At 56.8% G+C, this 14978-nt stretch overlaps 4 protein-coding genes across 4 annotated transcripts; 1 reads left to right on the top strand and 3 right to left on the bottom strand.

Moving 5' to 3' along the window:
• Positions 1–87: 87 nt before the first annotated feature.
• ColSpa_06598 (vacuolar protein-sorting-associated protein 36) lies at positions 88–798 on the bottom strand (the record flags this gene model as incomplete). Its single annotated transcript, XM_049272810.1, has 3 exons — positions 88–200; positions 259–505; positions 703–798. The coding sequence occupies 3 exons, from the start codon at positions 796–798 to the stop codon at positions 88–90; spliced, it is 456 nt and encodes a 151-aa protein (XP_049128767.1).
• A 3635-nt stretch (positions 799–4433) lies between these two features.
• ColSpa_06597 (putative glycine dehydrogenase (decarboxylating), mitochondrial) lies at positions 4434–6265 on the top strand (the record flags this gene model as incomplete). Its single annotated transcript, XM_049272809.1, has 3 exons — positions 4434–4654; positions 4761–5764; positions 5847–6265. 3 exons carry the CDS (start codon positions 4434–4436, stop codon positions 6263–6265), a joined length of 1644 nt encoding a protein of 547 aa, XP_049128766.1.
• A 708-nt stretch (positions 6266–6973) lies between these two features.
• On the bottom strand, positions 6974–8407 carry ColSpa_06596 (mannose-1-phosphate guanyltransferase; the record flags this gene model as incomplete). Its single annotated transcript, XM_049272808.1, has 4 exons — positions 6974–7870; positions 7936–8064; positions 8208–8251; positions 8401–8407. 4 exons carry the CDS (start codon positions 8405–8407, stop codon positions 6974–6976), a joined length of 1077 nt encoding a protein of 358 aa, XP_049128765.1.
• A 5288-nt stretch (positions 8408–13695) lies between these two features.
• On the bottom strand, positions 13696–14098 carry ColSpa_06595 (uncharacterized protein; the record flags this gene model as incomplete). The annotated part of the gene is made up of 2 exons (XM_049272807.1): positions 13696–14038; positions 14085–14098. The coding sequence occupies 2 exons, from the start codon at positions 14096–14098 to the stop codon at positions 13696–13698; spliced, it is 357 nt and encodes a 118-aa protein (XP_049128764.1).
• Between the last annotated feature and the right edge of the window lie 880 nt (positions 14099–14978).

The raw sequence follows: 14978 nt of genomic DNA, 5'->3' as shown, positions 1-14978 counted from the left end.
GGAGAAATAATGTGTGAACGTGGCACGTCTAGTTAGAGATTGCGGCAAAAGAGATCATGGCTCGTCATCATCAAGCAAGAAGAGCAATCAAAAGAACTTGACACCCTGCGAGTCCTCTTGTCCAAAGATCTGGGCCTTGCCACGCTTGACCAGGATCTGTAGCGCTTTCGCGAGCAAGTCGGGGTCGAGGCCGTGGAACTCTGTATGGCAACACCGTCAGCTCATAGTCGTCACGTCGCGGGTTCGAGTCACCCTCACCCGTCCCTCTCGTGCCCTCGCCCTCCGTCAGCTCGTACAGCGTCAACACGACGCCCTTTTGCGCCGTGTCGTCGATCCACCCCTCAATCACGGCGGCCCACTCGTCCGGCGTGCGCCAGTACACCCAGAACACGTCCGTACTCGCGGGCAGCGCCTCGGCGCGGCCGTCCTTACGCATGAACTCGAGCACCTCGCGCGCGTCGGCCAGCGACAGCCGCTTGTTCAGCGTCTTGTTGTGGAAGAGCTCCTCGGGCGCGGCGGCGGCGGAGGACGTCGCGGTCGCGGGGAAAAGGTCGTCGGCTCGTTGAGCGGGGATGACGTGGCGTTGTGGTTCGGCAGGGCGTGCGGGAGGGCCGAGGAGGCGGAGGGGATGGCGGCGCCGAGGGAGAGCTTGAAGATGCGGTGGTGGCGGCAGTAGGCGAGGATCAGGTCGGACCATTTGACGAGCTGGGCGTGGTGAGTTGTGAGGTTCGTTTGGCGGGTGAAGAAGGGCGGGAAGGAGTATTCCCGCGGGAAGGGGAAGGAAGATGCCGTCGCCATCATGCGTCGTGGTGGTTGTGGTGTGGGATTGAGGGAGTTGTAGCTGGAGCTTCTGGAAATGGAACGTCACTCATCGCGGGGGAGCGCAGGCACCCGAGGGGTTGGTGGGGCACTGGGTGCAGTGGTGGGCCTGGGCTCGGATGTGATGGCCAGAGCTCGCCGGAACTGCCTCTAGAAGTGGAGTCGGGGATGCTTCACGTCCATGTCTCTATCACGTCAACCATCAACATTTCCACCAGATAATAGCAATCAGAATATTCTTATATCGACATTGAAAGTTTCACGTATTATGGATAGGTCAAAGAATGGATACCAACCTTGAATGATGGTTCATGGCATTTCCCGCCATTGCTAGTCAACGTATTCATCCTGGTTGATGAAATTCCGATTTCAAGGCCGTCACCTCGAACAGCGAATATGACCAAAGCTCCGTATTTCTTTAGTCAAAGCACGTGTGGTTACAGTTTAGAATCGTAACTAAGTATCTTATCAATATCTAGCCTACTGTGTCTAGAGTTCAATGCCACAAAAGTTGATTATGCTGAACGAAATAATCTCGACATGTTTCTCAATCCTCGCCAGAATGCTTCGAATGACTTACGTCATGTGGTCTGAGCCCTAACATCTTTTTGTATTTATATATTTTACATCTTTTCTGTCTCTCTGGAGTAGAAGAGGTGCTCGACAGTTGTGAATGAGGAATTAGTGACCATAACGTGTAGGGCAGATCCGGTTTCAACTTTGTAAGACTTCAGTTATGTTTGCGGAGCATCTATCATATCAGCCTACCCAAACAACGGATTATGCCTTGAGTATTCTATCTCCTTGATTCATCAACCTCTCTTGGTTCTTATAATCATTAGCCTTGTCTTGATATTCATTGGCCAACCCACAACAGCCGATGGCTCCGACTGAAGATTAGGATTACGACAAAGACGCTCCATATAAATCTTCGGGCCTGGATCGGGAGCAATGCTACACCTTAGCGCTCCTGTAGCAGGCTCGTTGCGTTTGTCTTGCTGTGATGGCCCTCTGCCAGAAGACTATTTCTTACAAGCTGACCACGCTAATGGGAGGGGTGGCTGGCGGAGTGCCACGTCTGCCCAAGCGATCCACCCAAGAACTTAGAAGCACCCAGCCCTCCACTCGAAGCCATGTGTATTTCACGCAAGCACGCGTTTCGCCTGCTCGGCGAGAAATACTCGGAGAACTTGACGTTGATCCGGGGGAAACTTTGTTGGCTCGATCTGGACATGTAGGAGATCTCTCAGCCGACGGATGTAAAGATCACACAGATACTGGCGTCCACCTTGGAAGGCAGAGAGATTTTTTCCACGAGCCACTGCTAGCCAGCTCAGGTTCATAGGTCCAATCCTCGTAGAGCTTGTCGTTGACCGAAGTTCAAGGCTTGTTACTGAAATCCATGATGACTTCATTATCGGTCAGGTCAGTCTTGAGTATCGATACTTCCGTGGAGTCAATGGTTTTCTGGCCACAGGCTTCGTGATGGCGGACTGACGAACTCTGGACCCTCTCGGATGAGGTCCAGTGGTTGTTGCATTCGATTTGGCGGTCAACGACGGGGTAGGGGGTCACCATGACAACTCGTAAAAGCAGATGGAGCGGTCGAAAGAGCAATGGTAGAAGCGTTTTTACGAACGGCCTTGTTGGCTAGGCAAGTGCTGGCTTGCTGCTTTGACAGATCCAGAGTCTGGGTTTGTGGAGAGATGTTCTTAAGGCTACCGCCGAAGGAGTCAAGCGCAAGTGGCAGGATGATGAAAAGAGAAGAGAGGGAATCTCTATTTCCTCCGGTTTCCTGTAGACATCCTCCTCTTCCTTTTTCACTTGGTCATCGGCCTGTTCCGCCTTCACCAAGTCATCCAACTTCCTATTTTTGACCTGAAAATCCGTGGTGGTTTCAAGACGTTCTCGCTGAGTGATCAGATGTTGTGCACGTTATTATGCATCAAACTGCGTTGGGGTGAGAGTTTGGGTCGTCAGACGAGAAGTGAAAGCTGCGGGAAGGAATCCTCACATCGTGAGGACGTTGCCGTGGAGTCGTTTCCAGTCCTGCGATAGTTCTGACCGAAAGGCGGCAGCTGGGCATTGCACACTATGAAGGAGCACAAAGCATTCGGCCTTCTTGGATTCAGAGCCCAGACGAATTCATAGTCTTCCATCTTCCCCTGAAAATGCTTTGGGATTCTTCTATGCAGGCAGCTTGTTCCCAATTCCTCATAGACTCTGCAGGCACCACAGGCCATTTTAGGAGGAAGCCGGGCAAGCAGGAGTATATGAACTAACCTTTATCGCGTCCATGGAAAAGAAGAACCCAGGACCAGACTCGACAACTGCTGGATCCCCAGTTCGCGGCACCACGAAACGAAGGGGGCCTCGGTGACATGACATACACCGGTCACACCGTGGTATCAAAACCCCTCGGGTTCTCGTCGACCCCCGACCCCAGCCCAGGGCCCAGAAAAACTTTTGGAAATGGAGTCTACTCGGTAGTCAAACCCCGACATGCCCGAGCACCCCATGTCTCCATCAAACGCATCTCGGAGTCGCGCTGCAGCAGCGCGAGAAGACCCTTCCCAGAACAACCGCCAGAAACCGCGTCGTCCTCATTTCGCAGTGAGAGAGAGAGAGAACGTCGATTTCTGAGCCCACCGCGATGCGCCCCCGATTCCTCCTCCCATGCGTCCCCAATTCTGCTGTTCCCCAATCCCTTGCCAGGATCTCCCCTTTTCTTCAGAGGTCGTTCGTCCAAAGCACCAGCGGGCCGGCGAATGGCAATGGCAATGGCATCTGCAGTGCGAGGTGGTGGTCCACACCGAAGCCACCGGCGCCATGGACCTGGCGGCGTCGCATCCACGGCCGCGCAGCTGGTCGCACACAGCTTCGCCAGCCGCCTCCAAAACCCCTCAATTGTTCCTCCAATCAGCGCCCGACGCCCGCTTCTGACATCATCCCGAGCGCCGGCGCGAAGCTGAAGCTGGGGCCGCCGCACATGTCCGTCCGAAATTTGTCGCAGCGGACGCAGAAGCAGACGCAGACGCAGACCCTGGACGACGAGGGCAACGCGGCTGGAGATGCAGTCGCAGACACGGCTCCACGAGCCAAACGCCCTCGTGATACTCCCGCAACCCAGACCTGCGGGACGACGCGGGCCAGACGTCCCGAGAACACCTCTTGTCAACCTATTGGAACCGCCAATGGCCAACCTCGGCGGTCGACGTACTTAGCTAGGCAGTCAGTCACCCAAAACCACAAAAAACGCAGCCATTGCCCTCCCTCCCTTCAACCCCCCGCGTGCTCCATTGCAATTTCTATGCCCTTTCACGATCCCGACCTGTCCCCGTCCCCGTCTCTTGGCCCGCCACCTCGCCGGTTCCTAGGGCCGTTTCGCGCGAACGAACAATCATCATCCCTACCAACCCCCATCGTCGATTCGTTCTCCTCCGCGTGATTACCCCCTCCTTTCTCCAGTGAAGCCCCAGCTTGCCCTCTTGTCTGGTCGTTGGCTTTGCCTCCGTTGCACCCTTTTGCCGTCTTGAACACATCTCCTTCCCATCTCCCTACTCACCACCTCCTCCAACTACAGACCTCCCCGAGACAACAAAAGCCACGACGCAATGGCCGAGACGAGAGACCCCAAGCGCCCGCGCGTGGCCGCCGACCCGGTCGAGCACCTTCCCGCCGGCATCACCGAGACCCAGGAGGAGCTCAAGGAGCAGTGGTTCGTCGGCAGCATCGACCAGGGCACCACCTCGACGCGCTTCCTCATCTTCAACGGCCTCGGCGACCCCGTCGCCATGCACCAGATCGAGTTCGAGAACCACTACCCGCACTCGGGGTGAGTCGACCTCCCGTCTCGGGGCGCCAGTCGCCTCACTCGGGAACTGCGCTCCGGGACCTCGGCCGCGGCAACCAGGCCCCTTCCCCCACTAACACCATCCCAGATGGCACGAACACGACCCCCTAGAGCTTCTCTCCTCCGTCGAAGAGTGCATCGAAAAGGCCACGGCCAAGTTCATCGCCGAGGGCAACTCGGTCTCCGCCATCCGCGGCGTCGGCATCACCAACCAGCGCGAGACCACCGTCCTCTGGGACGCCCGCACCGGCGAGCCCCTCCACAACGCCCTCGTCTGGCCCGACACCCGCACCACCCCGATCGTCCGCGAGCTCCGCGCCCGCCCCGGCGCCGACCGGCTCCAGGACCTCTGCGGCCTGCCCCTCTCGACCTACCCGTCCAGCGTCAAGCTCCGCTGGCTCCTCGACAACGTCCCCGCCGTCCGCGAGGCCTACGACGGCGGCTACCTCGCCTTCGGCACCGTCGATTCGTGGCTCATCTACCGCCTCAACGGCGGCGCCTCCCTCGGCGACAAGGCCGTCCACGTCACCGACTCGACCAACGCCAGCCGCACAATGTTCATGAACCTCCGCACGCTGCAGTACGACGACGAGCTCCTCGCCTTCTTCGGCGTCGACCGGTCCAAGATCCGCCTCCCCAAGATCGTCCCTTCCTCCGACCCGACCGCCTTCGGCTCCCTCGCCCGCGGCGTCCTCAAGGGCGTCCCCATTGCCGGCTGCCTCGGCGACCAGTCCTCCGCCCTCGTCGGCCAGTGCGGCTTCTCCCCCGGCCAGGCCAAGAACACCTACGGCACGGGCTGCTTCCTGCTGTACAACGTCGGCAACGAGCCCGTCATCTCAAAGTCCGGGCTTCTGGCCACCGTCGCCTACGACTTTGGCAAGGGCCGCAAGCCCGTGTACGCGCTCGAGGGCAGCATCGCGGTCGCGGGCTCTGGCGTTAAGTTCCTCGTCAAGAACCTCGGCTTCGTCGACGACTCGACGCGCATCTCCGAGCTGGCCGAGACCGTCCCCGACAACGGCGGCGTCGTCTTCGTCACGGCCTTTAGCGGGTTGTTCGCGCCTTACTGGATCGATGACGCCAAGGGAACGCTGTGTAAGTGTTTTTTTTTTCTCTCTCTTCGAAACCATCCCTCATCATCTGCCACCCTGACTATCAGCTAACACACCACCCGCAGTCGGCATCACGGCGCACACCCAAAAGGGCCACATTGCGCGCGCGACCCTCGAGGCGACGTGCTACCAGACGAAAGCCATCCTCGACGCCATGGCCAAGGACTCGGGCCACGCCCTCGAGTCCCTCGCCGTCGACGGCGGCCTCTCCAACTCGGACCTCTGCATGCAGAGCCAGGCCGACATCAGCGGCATCCGCGTCGACCGCCCTGGCATGCGCGAGACCACGGCCCTCGGCGCCGCCATCGCCGCCGGCCTCGCCCTCGGCGTCTGGAACGAGCTCGCGGACCTCAAGCACGTCAACCAGAGCGGCCGCAAGATCTTCACCCCGTCGCTCGAGAAGGAGAAGACGGACAAGATGTTCAAGAAGTGGGAGCAGGCCGTTGAGATGTCGAGGGGCTGGGTGCGCGATACCCTGGAATAGAGCAGCATCTGTGTCGATACCAAGTTTGGGACCTGGAGTCAATGGGATATAGAGAAAAAAAAGGGGAGAGCGTTTTTGGATGGATGTTGGGACGATATCGGGAGTGTTTGGTCGATTTAGACAGGATACCTATAAAGTCAGTTTCTCCTGCTCGTCCCGCACACCCACTTGGGGAATGCTCGTATCGTCATTCCCCAGATAAAATCATGAGATGCTCGCCTGACGTGTGCAGACATGGGCAGCAACACGACACTGTCACTTAACGCATTTGGGCACCGAATCCACAGGTATCGTCTTTATTGTCATCTGTCTCGGGCAGGACTCCACAACTGGGTCCCCCGTGCTAGCGACATTTCGAGAGGGAGTATCCTTCATACAGGGAGAACCCTCAACCGTCGTTCCTTTGCATTCGTGGCAAATGGGACAATCATCTTTCCCAGAAAGAAAAAAAAATAAGAAACATCGCAAAGCAAAGTGCTTTTCTGCGCTCGCCAAATGATTCCCCTGCCGACGCCAGCCAAAAATGTAAATGTTTGGTTTCCGCCCCCTTCTTTAAGCTTTCAGGACCCATGAGTGGAGTGGTGAATCGTATCGCAACTTGGAATTAGAAAGTTGATAAGAACAGGCGCGCAGAACGAAGTATAAGAGCTCGGGTCCCGGGTGTATACGTCCGGGGCCAGGTACAGTGTTCGAGTTCGGTTGGGTGGTTTACATGATGATGGCGGGAATGTCAACGTTGGCCTTGATGCTCTTGTGAGGGAGAATGCTGCCGCCGTTGACGTAAATCTCGTCGCCAATCGTCACGTCGTCGCCAAGAACTGTGACGTTCTCCAGACGAGCCCACTTGCCAACAGTGCTGTTCCAGCCAACAATGGTACTCTTCACCCAGGCGTGGTCCTTGACCTTGGAGCCGGGCAGCAGGACGCAGCGCTGAAGACGGCAGCCATCGCCGACAACGACGTTGGGGCCGATGGTGACGTTGGGGCCGATCTTGCAGTGCTTGCCAATCTTGGCAGAGGGGTCGATCAGAACGTTGCCGCCGTGGACGTACGGCTCTGAGGGGGAGGCGAGCTCCTTGGAGCCCTGCTTGGTGAGAGAGGTGAGGTACAGGCAGGTGCCGGTAAGGAAATCTTTGGGCTGACCAACGTCCATCCAGAAGCCCTGGAGGTCGAAGCTGTGCAGCTGGCCGTCGCGGACGATGGCAGGGAAGGTCTCCTTCTCGATCGAGGTGGGGCGGAGCTCGATGCGCTTGAGGACGCTCGTGTTGAGGATGTACATGCCAGCGTTGATGCGGTTACCGACGAACTCGACGGGCTTCTCGACGAAACGGTCGATCTTGGTGGCGTGGCCGGGCTTGTGGACGACGACACCGTACTTGGAGGGCTCCTCGACCTTTGTGACAACAATGGTACCCTCGTCGCCGTGGTTCTTGTGGAACTCGGCGAGGTCCTTGAAGGGGAAGTCGCAGATGACGTCCGAGTTCAGGACGAAGAAAGGGGTATCGTCCTTGGCAAGAATGCTCTCGGCCAGCTTCAGGGGGCCGGCGGTGTCGAGGGGCTCGGTCTCGACGGAGAAGGTAATGTTGAGGCCGAACTTCTTCTCGTACTGTTGTGTTCGGCGTCAGTATTGGTCGGCGTAGCAAGTTCGGGGGAGAGCTCGGGGAGACCCACCTCTGCCAAGTGCTTCTCCATCACCTCGGGGCGGTAGTTGACAGCGAGGACGACATCGGTGACACCGGCGGCAGCGAGAGCCTCGATCTGGTGCTCAATCATGGGCTTGTTCGCAAACTCCACGAGGGGCTTGGGAAGGGTCAGTGTCTGCGCACCGAGAGCAACGTCAGCAAGTGTGTTCTGCCAAGTGTCTGGAGCGGTTGGCGCAGCTGGCGGCAGTCTGGCACTGTTGCCATATGTCGGGCGCCAACCGAGGAGGAGCATGTACTTACCAGAGGGCGAAGACGAGTGCCGAAGCCGCCAACGAGAATAATGGCTATTGCGCGTGTTAGCAGGTCTGCGACGTAAAATTGCCTGCCTGCTGCCGCGCCTGCCAGCCGTGTAGGTGCATGAGCAGCATACAAGACTAGGTCTGGCTGGAGCAGCAGGCAGCAGGCCATTGGGGAGAAAGAAGGCGGTGCTCACCCTTCATCTTGATGGTATTGTGGTTGAGGGGTTATGTAGTGGTTCGGTATCGTTTGGTCAAGTGAAGAAGGGGAGATGCGACAGCTTCTGTGGCAGGTGCGGTGCAGTGCAGTGCGCAGGCAAACGAGTGTATGAATGGAGGGTGGAAAGGGGAAGAAGCTCTTCTTTCGGCCGGGAGTAGTGCGACTGGTCGACGATGTTCGGCAGCGACAAGGGGTAAGCTTCGCTTTTTCGCAGGGCAGGTGGTAGGTTGGTAGGTTGACCAAAGAGGTTTCTTTGTTCGGTCCAGAAAAAATTACAAGGCTGTCGAGGCGGGGAAAGAGAGCGAGCCTTCCTTCCAAGGGTATACAACGGAAGGTATTGTTGGAGGAAGAATCCGGTGATGGAGAATTGGCAGGCTTGGGAAGTTGCAAGTTGCAAGAGGAAGAGCGAGTGCAATAAAGGAAGTAACGAGGGAGGAGGTCGAGGTGAAAAAGGGAGGTGGAGGTCAGAAGTGTCCAGAGACCACGGTGCGGTGCAGTGCAGTGGCAGAAGCAGAGAGAGAGAGGCGCAGACACTGGGCTGGGCCGGGTGGTGAGGGAGGAAGGCACCTTCAAAAATGACACGACATCTCTACCCCCAAGGTCCTGGTTCTTTGGCTCCAGTCCAGAGTCACACCCACACTCTCTCTCGCTCTCTCTCTGTGTCTCTGGTTCTCCCTGCCCCGAGTCCCGTCTTTCCTCTGGGGGAGGGACGACAAGGAGGCCAGGCCAGGCCAGGCCAGCAAGGAATCTATTGGGGGCAGGCACAGCAGAAGCACAGGGCACCCAAGGGGGGAGGGGCAAGGCGCGAAAGAAGGGGCCCAGGGGCGGGATGGGGGGTGTTCGAGGGCCAGGAACGGGTACTTTGTACACTAGGTACCGCCTACACTACAGTAGGGGACGGATGCCTTAGGTAAGGAACCTGGAAGGGTCGAGGAACTTGACATGATGCTCGCCGTGGCTGACACCTCCCGTGTGCTGTTCTAACTAGGCCTTTTTTTCTTTTCTTCTCGTCAACTTCTTGTCCCAATCAGAGTCATCTACAGCTCCACGTTTTGGGCGGACGCGGCGTAGCTGAGGTGAGAAGGCGATGCAACAACCCATACTTATGTTTGGGCATGTTCACGAAACGGTAGAGTAAGTTGCCAGATGCTGAACTAAAAGTACTCACACACACACATACATATCACACATCACAATATACGTACCAAAGTCTCCAATGGCCAATGCGAAATCCCATCCAATGGTTTCCCTCCCCCTCCGTGCGCGGTCCCCTCATGTGATGGCCTCGTCCAATCCCATGGCGAGGGGAAGCAACGAAGCTCGGGAAAAGGACCATGCAAAGACGCTACGCCGCAACGCCCAGCTGTCAGGGGATGGGGCTTGCTGCCGCCTCTGGACGTTGATTTCCCGCCGTGTGACGGATGGATTTGTCGAGTCACTTTACGTTTATGTCTGCTCGGGCTCATCTCAGGACAGATCACGGCCTGCTTGTTGGTGTGCCTATGTACGTACACACATACATACCTAGTTTACCTTGGTACCTTGGTACCTTGGTATGTGCCTGGCGCCTGTGCAGCGTCTGCGCCTTCCCAGGCCAGACGAGGCCAGACATTGGACAGTCACGACACAAACAGTGGAGGCAGCAATGGGGATCCTCCCGATGTTCGAGATTGAATCTTATTATGGTACCACGGATTCGAGAGCGTTCGTCAAACGTCTTGCCCCCAATTTCCCCTTGCCGAGATTGATGAAATTGTTCATGCCTCTGCCCACCCACCCCTTGCTTGCCGCTCCGAGCGAGACGTGGGCCTTTGGACATCCAACACCGCCGCAATCCGACATGGTCCGCCGTAAACCCGCAACAGTGTCCCTCCTTCAACCGCTCCGAAACCTCTCAGCGGGAGCGCATGCAAGGGCCCTCCCTACAGACCGACGACAGCTGACCGGCGCCCGTCACTCAATTCGCGACTTTTGCCTCTTCTTGGGGGGCCTTTGGCACTGGGATGCCTCCTCTACTGCACTACTGTGTATGCCCACCGGTTGCGAAGCCATCGCGAGGCCGGGCAAACCGACCAAGTAGCAAACCTCGTCCGATACCACCCAACAACGGACGAAAAGACGTTGCAATTGGGCGTCGTGTTTTTTCAGCCGCCTCGTGTTGTGACTACGCCAGACGCCGTCGCAATTACGAGAACTCGTGCAATGTCACATCCCCCTAGCCCGTATCCCCTCTTCACGGGGGGCCATTTGCATTGCCTCTCCCTTGGCACCTTTGTCTCCGATTGGACAAGATGGGTTTAACCCGTAGCTTCAGGTTCGTTCGAACATCTCACCCTCCGGTTTCTCCTCCTCGTCCGCCTCGTCAGCCCCAAGATGCGACAGAAATAGGCCGAATTCGCCCCCCCGCGCGTCCTCAGCAGAGCCGGTGGGGCTTTTCCACCTCATTACCGTCGCCGCAGAAATCATCCCGTGACCTCGAAATAGAGAGGGGCTCTCCTCGAGCAAAGCCACAACATCGCACCAAAGAATTGTCAGCTGAGCCACCTTGACACTCGAGTTCCCAGTGTTAAAGGGCTGGAAATGTGTGTCCTCACCCACCAAGATCCAACCACGGGTGGGAACCTCGTTCGCTCAACATGCAACATGCTACGTGCGTGACGTACGCGTTCAACTCCTCTCTCAAACGTACCCCCCATTCATGGTTTCCACGATTCAAGGGGGAACCTCTAGACGCAAAAGTGGAGGAGACCCAACAAGGCCAGATGAACCAAACGTGACATGTGCAGAGCCACACGCGAAACCCCAATGCGTCAATCCAAATCCCGGGACCGCCCGGCGGCCATGTCGGCCGGGGCCATCAAGGCATCGCAACTTCGTCGTCCATCTCTCTCTCTCTTTCTCAGGCTTTCAGGCCAGCAAGCAGGCCTCCCTGGTCATACCACGCACTAGCACGGAAGGAAACCCCGTCCCCCGTCTCTGAGATTCGCAATCCCGGCGCGATCCCAGCACGCCACACGGACTCCCGTCCATCCCATTCATCAAAAGACAACGGGAAATCATCCGAATCCGCCCCCTTCTCAAACTTGACTCTTGCAGATCCCGCAAAAAAAGTCAATGGCAATCGCCCCGAGGTTCAAGATAATCAGTACAAGGTCTCAAGTTGGTGGTATTCCAAGCCATGGCTGCAGACATCTGCCGAAAAAGAAACCCTCTACAGCACGTGGATGGGTTTCAACGCTCCTCACCTTCCCTTGGAAACCGAGCCCATGCTCGGACAGAGAGAGAGAGAGAGAGGCCACATGTCTTCTCAGCCGCATCGATATCAAGACTATTTGCCACACGGGCTTGTCTACATCACCCAAGTCGCCCAATTCAAAATAGGCGATAGTCTGGAACGCGCCCTCCCCCCCCGTGAAGCTTCTTTTTTGCAGTCTGTCAGAACGCCCGTCAAAGTCTTGCGTCTCCCTGAGCCCAGCTCCCAGATCTGTCGCCCAACCCACCAGTGCGACGACGCCCTCGTAGTCTAAACCGTACCGCATGCCACGTTGCTGGGATGATTGATGAATGGGCCTTAAACGCACACATATACACTTATACCTACCTACACACACACACACGCACACACGCATCTACATACACGCCCGCACACGCATACAACCACAATCACACTCACAGCCACATGTGTGTGACTGCTTCTGCATGTTTGCACGTCGCGTCCGTGGCCAAGGGGTGGGCACCATGTCTCGGAGGTCTTGGGCCTGGCAGCCGATACATCAGATATCCCCCCCCTTCCCCCCTTTTCCATCCCGTCCGTCCCTCCAGTACCACGCCCTCGGCTCCGGGCTTCCATCCAGCCGCTGACGCCCCATCTACTGCGGTAGCTTAACCCCCCAGAACCCGAGAGGGGCAGCCCGGCGAGCTCCGGGGCGCACGCGACCCCCCGTCCCATCGGCACCCGCTCCGTACGCGGCGCCGTTGGCGGAGAGAGAAAAGGGGCAACATCGCATCCATTCCTGATGGCCTGGTCACTCCGCGGCGGCCCATTACTCCAATCATCACATAAATGGTTCTCTCTCGTGAACGCCAAATAGCTCAAGCGCTTGTTTTATTTCTTTTTGTGTCTCTGCTCTTGCCGTCGTAAAATCTTTGTCGTTATGGTCGTTATCATTCATCATAAGCGTCGCGGAATGCGTCGCAGGAAAGGAGGAAGGAAAACTAAAAGGACGAGAAGGGCCACAGGATCGTGGAATCCATCCTTATCCACATCCAGCTATAGTCCTCCCCGGGAGAACCCATTTCCCATCACAACCTTCTTCATCCCTCCCAGAACCTTTGCTTCTCCTATCAAAACCGCTCTCACCCTGCTGCCGTCTGTTGGCAGCAACATCTGCCTCCATCTCATCAAACATGAACTGGCCATCCACAACTTGTCAGAATCGGCTCATTAGAGCGGGTCGAAATGCAGCATGCCCTTCCACCGCGGATACCCCTTTGCTCCCTTCGAAAATGCCAGAGAAAATGATGCTTCGCTTTTGAGGCAGATGAAGGGGAGGCTTTTGTCGGTCAGTCTTTTCGTCATTATTCCTCCTTTTCCCACCCGTTTTCATCTCGTGAGCAAGAGGAAGAGAGAGCGCGAGAGAAAACATCAAACATTGCCGAGTCCCACGTCTCAAGCATGAGTCTAGCCGCCCCGTCATGATCTTTTGTTGCAATCTTTTTGTGGCGAATCGGTCAAATACGAGAGAGAGAATAAGAAACAAAAGCAGACCAAATCCATGGAGTGCCCAGCCCGAGCGGAAAATATCAAGAGCGAAAAGGATGGTCGATCGGCCAGAGTCGCCTCTGGTTGTTGATCCGTTCGAAAGTAGCGGACGGCCTCTGGCTGGTACTGTACAATCCCAGCCTAGCGCCTGGTCATCAAAAGTCTTGAAAAAACATGAACAGTTCTGGAAAAGACGAGAGAGAAATCCCAACGGTTTTGTCCGAAATTAGAAGGCGACCGGCCGGAAGGATGAAGGAGCGCAAAAAGAAATCAGATGTGCCGCGCGGAAACCATGAGTCTAGGTCATTAAGTCGTTAGGAGTCGTCGCCGATGAAAGATTCGCGTCGCTTTTGCCCATTTTGGACCAATTCTTCTCCCACCTCTTGTGTACCGCCAGGCCCGGTGCCTGGAGGGGTTGGACAATCCTTGTGGCAGTTCGAAACCCTTTATAGGTGCCGACTTGGGCTCTTGTCATCATGCCGGGCAGAGACGCGGGCTGCCGGTCCGTCCTTAGTCAAAAGAGGCCGTCGAGCTGCTGCTCGAATGGTGACCAGATCGACGGTGGCTGTCTCGCGAGCTGTGACTGGACGACGTGTGGCGGCTCTTCTTGGAGCGGCGGGCAGTCTCAGTGGCCGGTAACCCTTGAACGATGCCGTTCCGGGCAAGCATGCCACCGTTGACCGAGAAGTTGCGGCAAACCATGAACGCACGCATGGCGGCGTTTTCTTGGGCCAGCGAGTCGGATTCGTACGCGAGATCCGTTTGGTACTCTCGTCCGTTGACCAGAACCAGGCATGTGTAACCGCTGTGGTCCCGGTAGCACTCGTACGTAGGATCCCGCCATCCACGCCGTCTGCAAAGGCCTAGATTGGATCAGTTAGCCCCTGGTCTTCTTTCACTCGTTCGGGATCATGACGATGGCAGAGCTGGGCGGGATATGCGCGTCTACGCCTCACCGAGGCGATGGCAGATTTCTGCATTAAAGCCCAACACCCTCAATTTTCCCCTTGGAGCCCTGCATGCCGTTTCCCAGGGGCCGCAACTTGAAGCTGACGTCGATCATGAGGCTCGAAGCCACATCCCGGCTCGTCAAGATCCATCAAGGCCCAAGATACGCATGCCATTACTGCCTCTTGAGAGCATGCAGGGGTAGGCACACGATCTGACCCATTCCCCAGGTCATGATGACCAGCCCCACTTATACAGACAATGGTGATGGCGAGGTTCAGGGAAGCATTGGGCTTTGAACAACTCATCTGCAAAACTCAATTGATGACTTACTCTCAAGGTATTGCATGTAAAAGCCTCCCATGTTGACGATGGTCCCCAGTGGATCGATTACGAGGCGTGGCGACGGTTCGGGACTGCAGGTCCAGTGTGGATATAGACTGGCCGTGGCAGGGGGGGGAGGACGTCGTCTCAGAGCCGGAGAGAAAGAAAAAGTGAAGCAAGAGAAGAGGGTTGACTCTTAGCCAAACAAGGGGATCAAGATCCGGACGCCGTGGGATGCAATCGAGCCCAACGATGGTGAGGCGAGCAGAGAGATCTGTGGTTCAGGGCGGCCTGGGCTCGCACGCACTCTTCGCACCACACGCCGAGCTGTCTTGGGGGGTCGTATGTGAGGCGTAGGGCAGAAATCCGGGGTGTACTCGAGGGTAGGCGAGTATGTATGAATTGGCTCAACGAGACTGAAAGAAGAAGAGCTGGGATCGGGCAGGTTTCGAATTGTTTTCGTGGTTTCCGGGTTGGAGAAGTAAGGCCTGAGGAGGTATGGGGGGACAGATGAAGAAATT

Source organism: Colletotrichum spaethianum (genome assembly GCF_022836535.1).
Source record: "Colletotrichum spaethianum MAFF 239500 DNA, contig16, whole genome shotgun sequence".
Lineage (NCBI taxonomy): Eukaryota > Fungi > Ascomycota > Sordariomycetes > Glomerellales > Glomerellaceae > Colletotrichum > Colletotrichum spaethianum.
The sequence above is the reverse complement of the archived record's forward strand: the minus strand, read 5'-3'. Positions and strand labels throughout refer to the sequence as shown.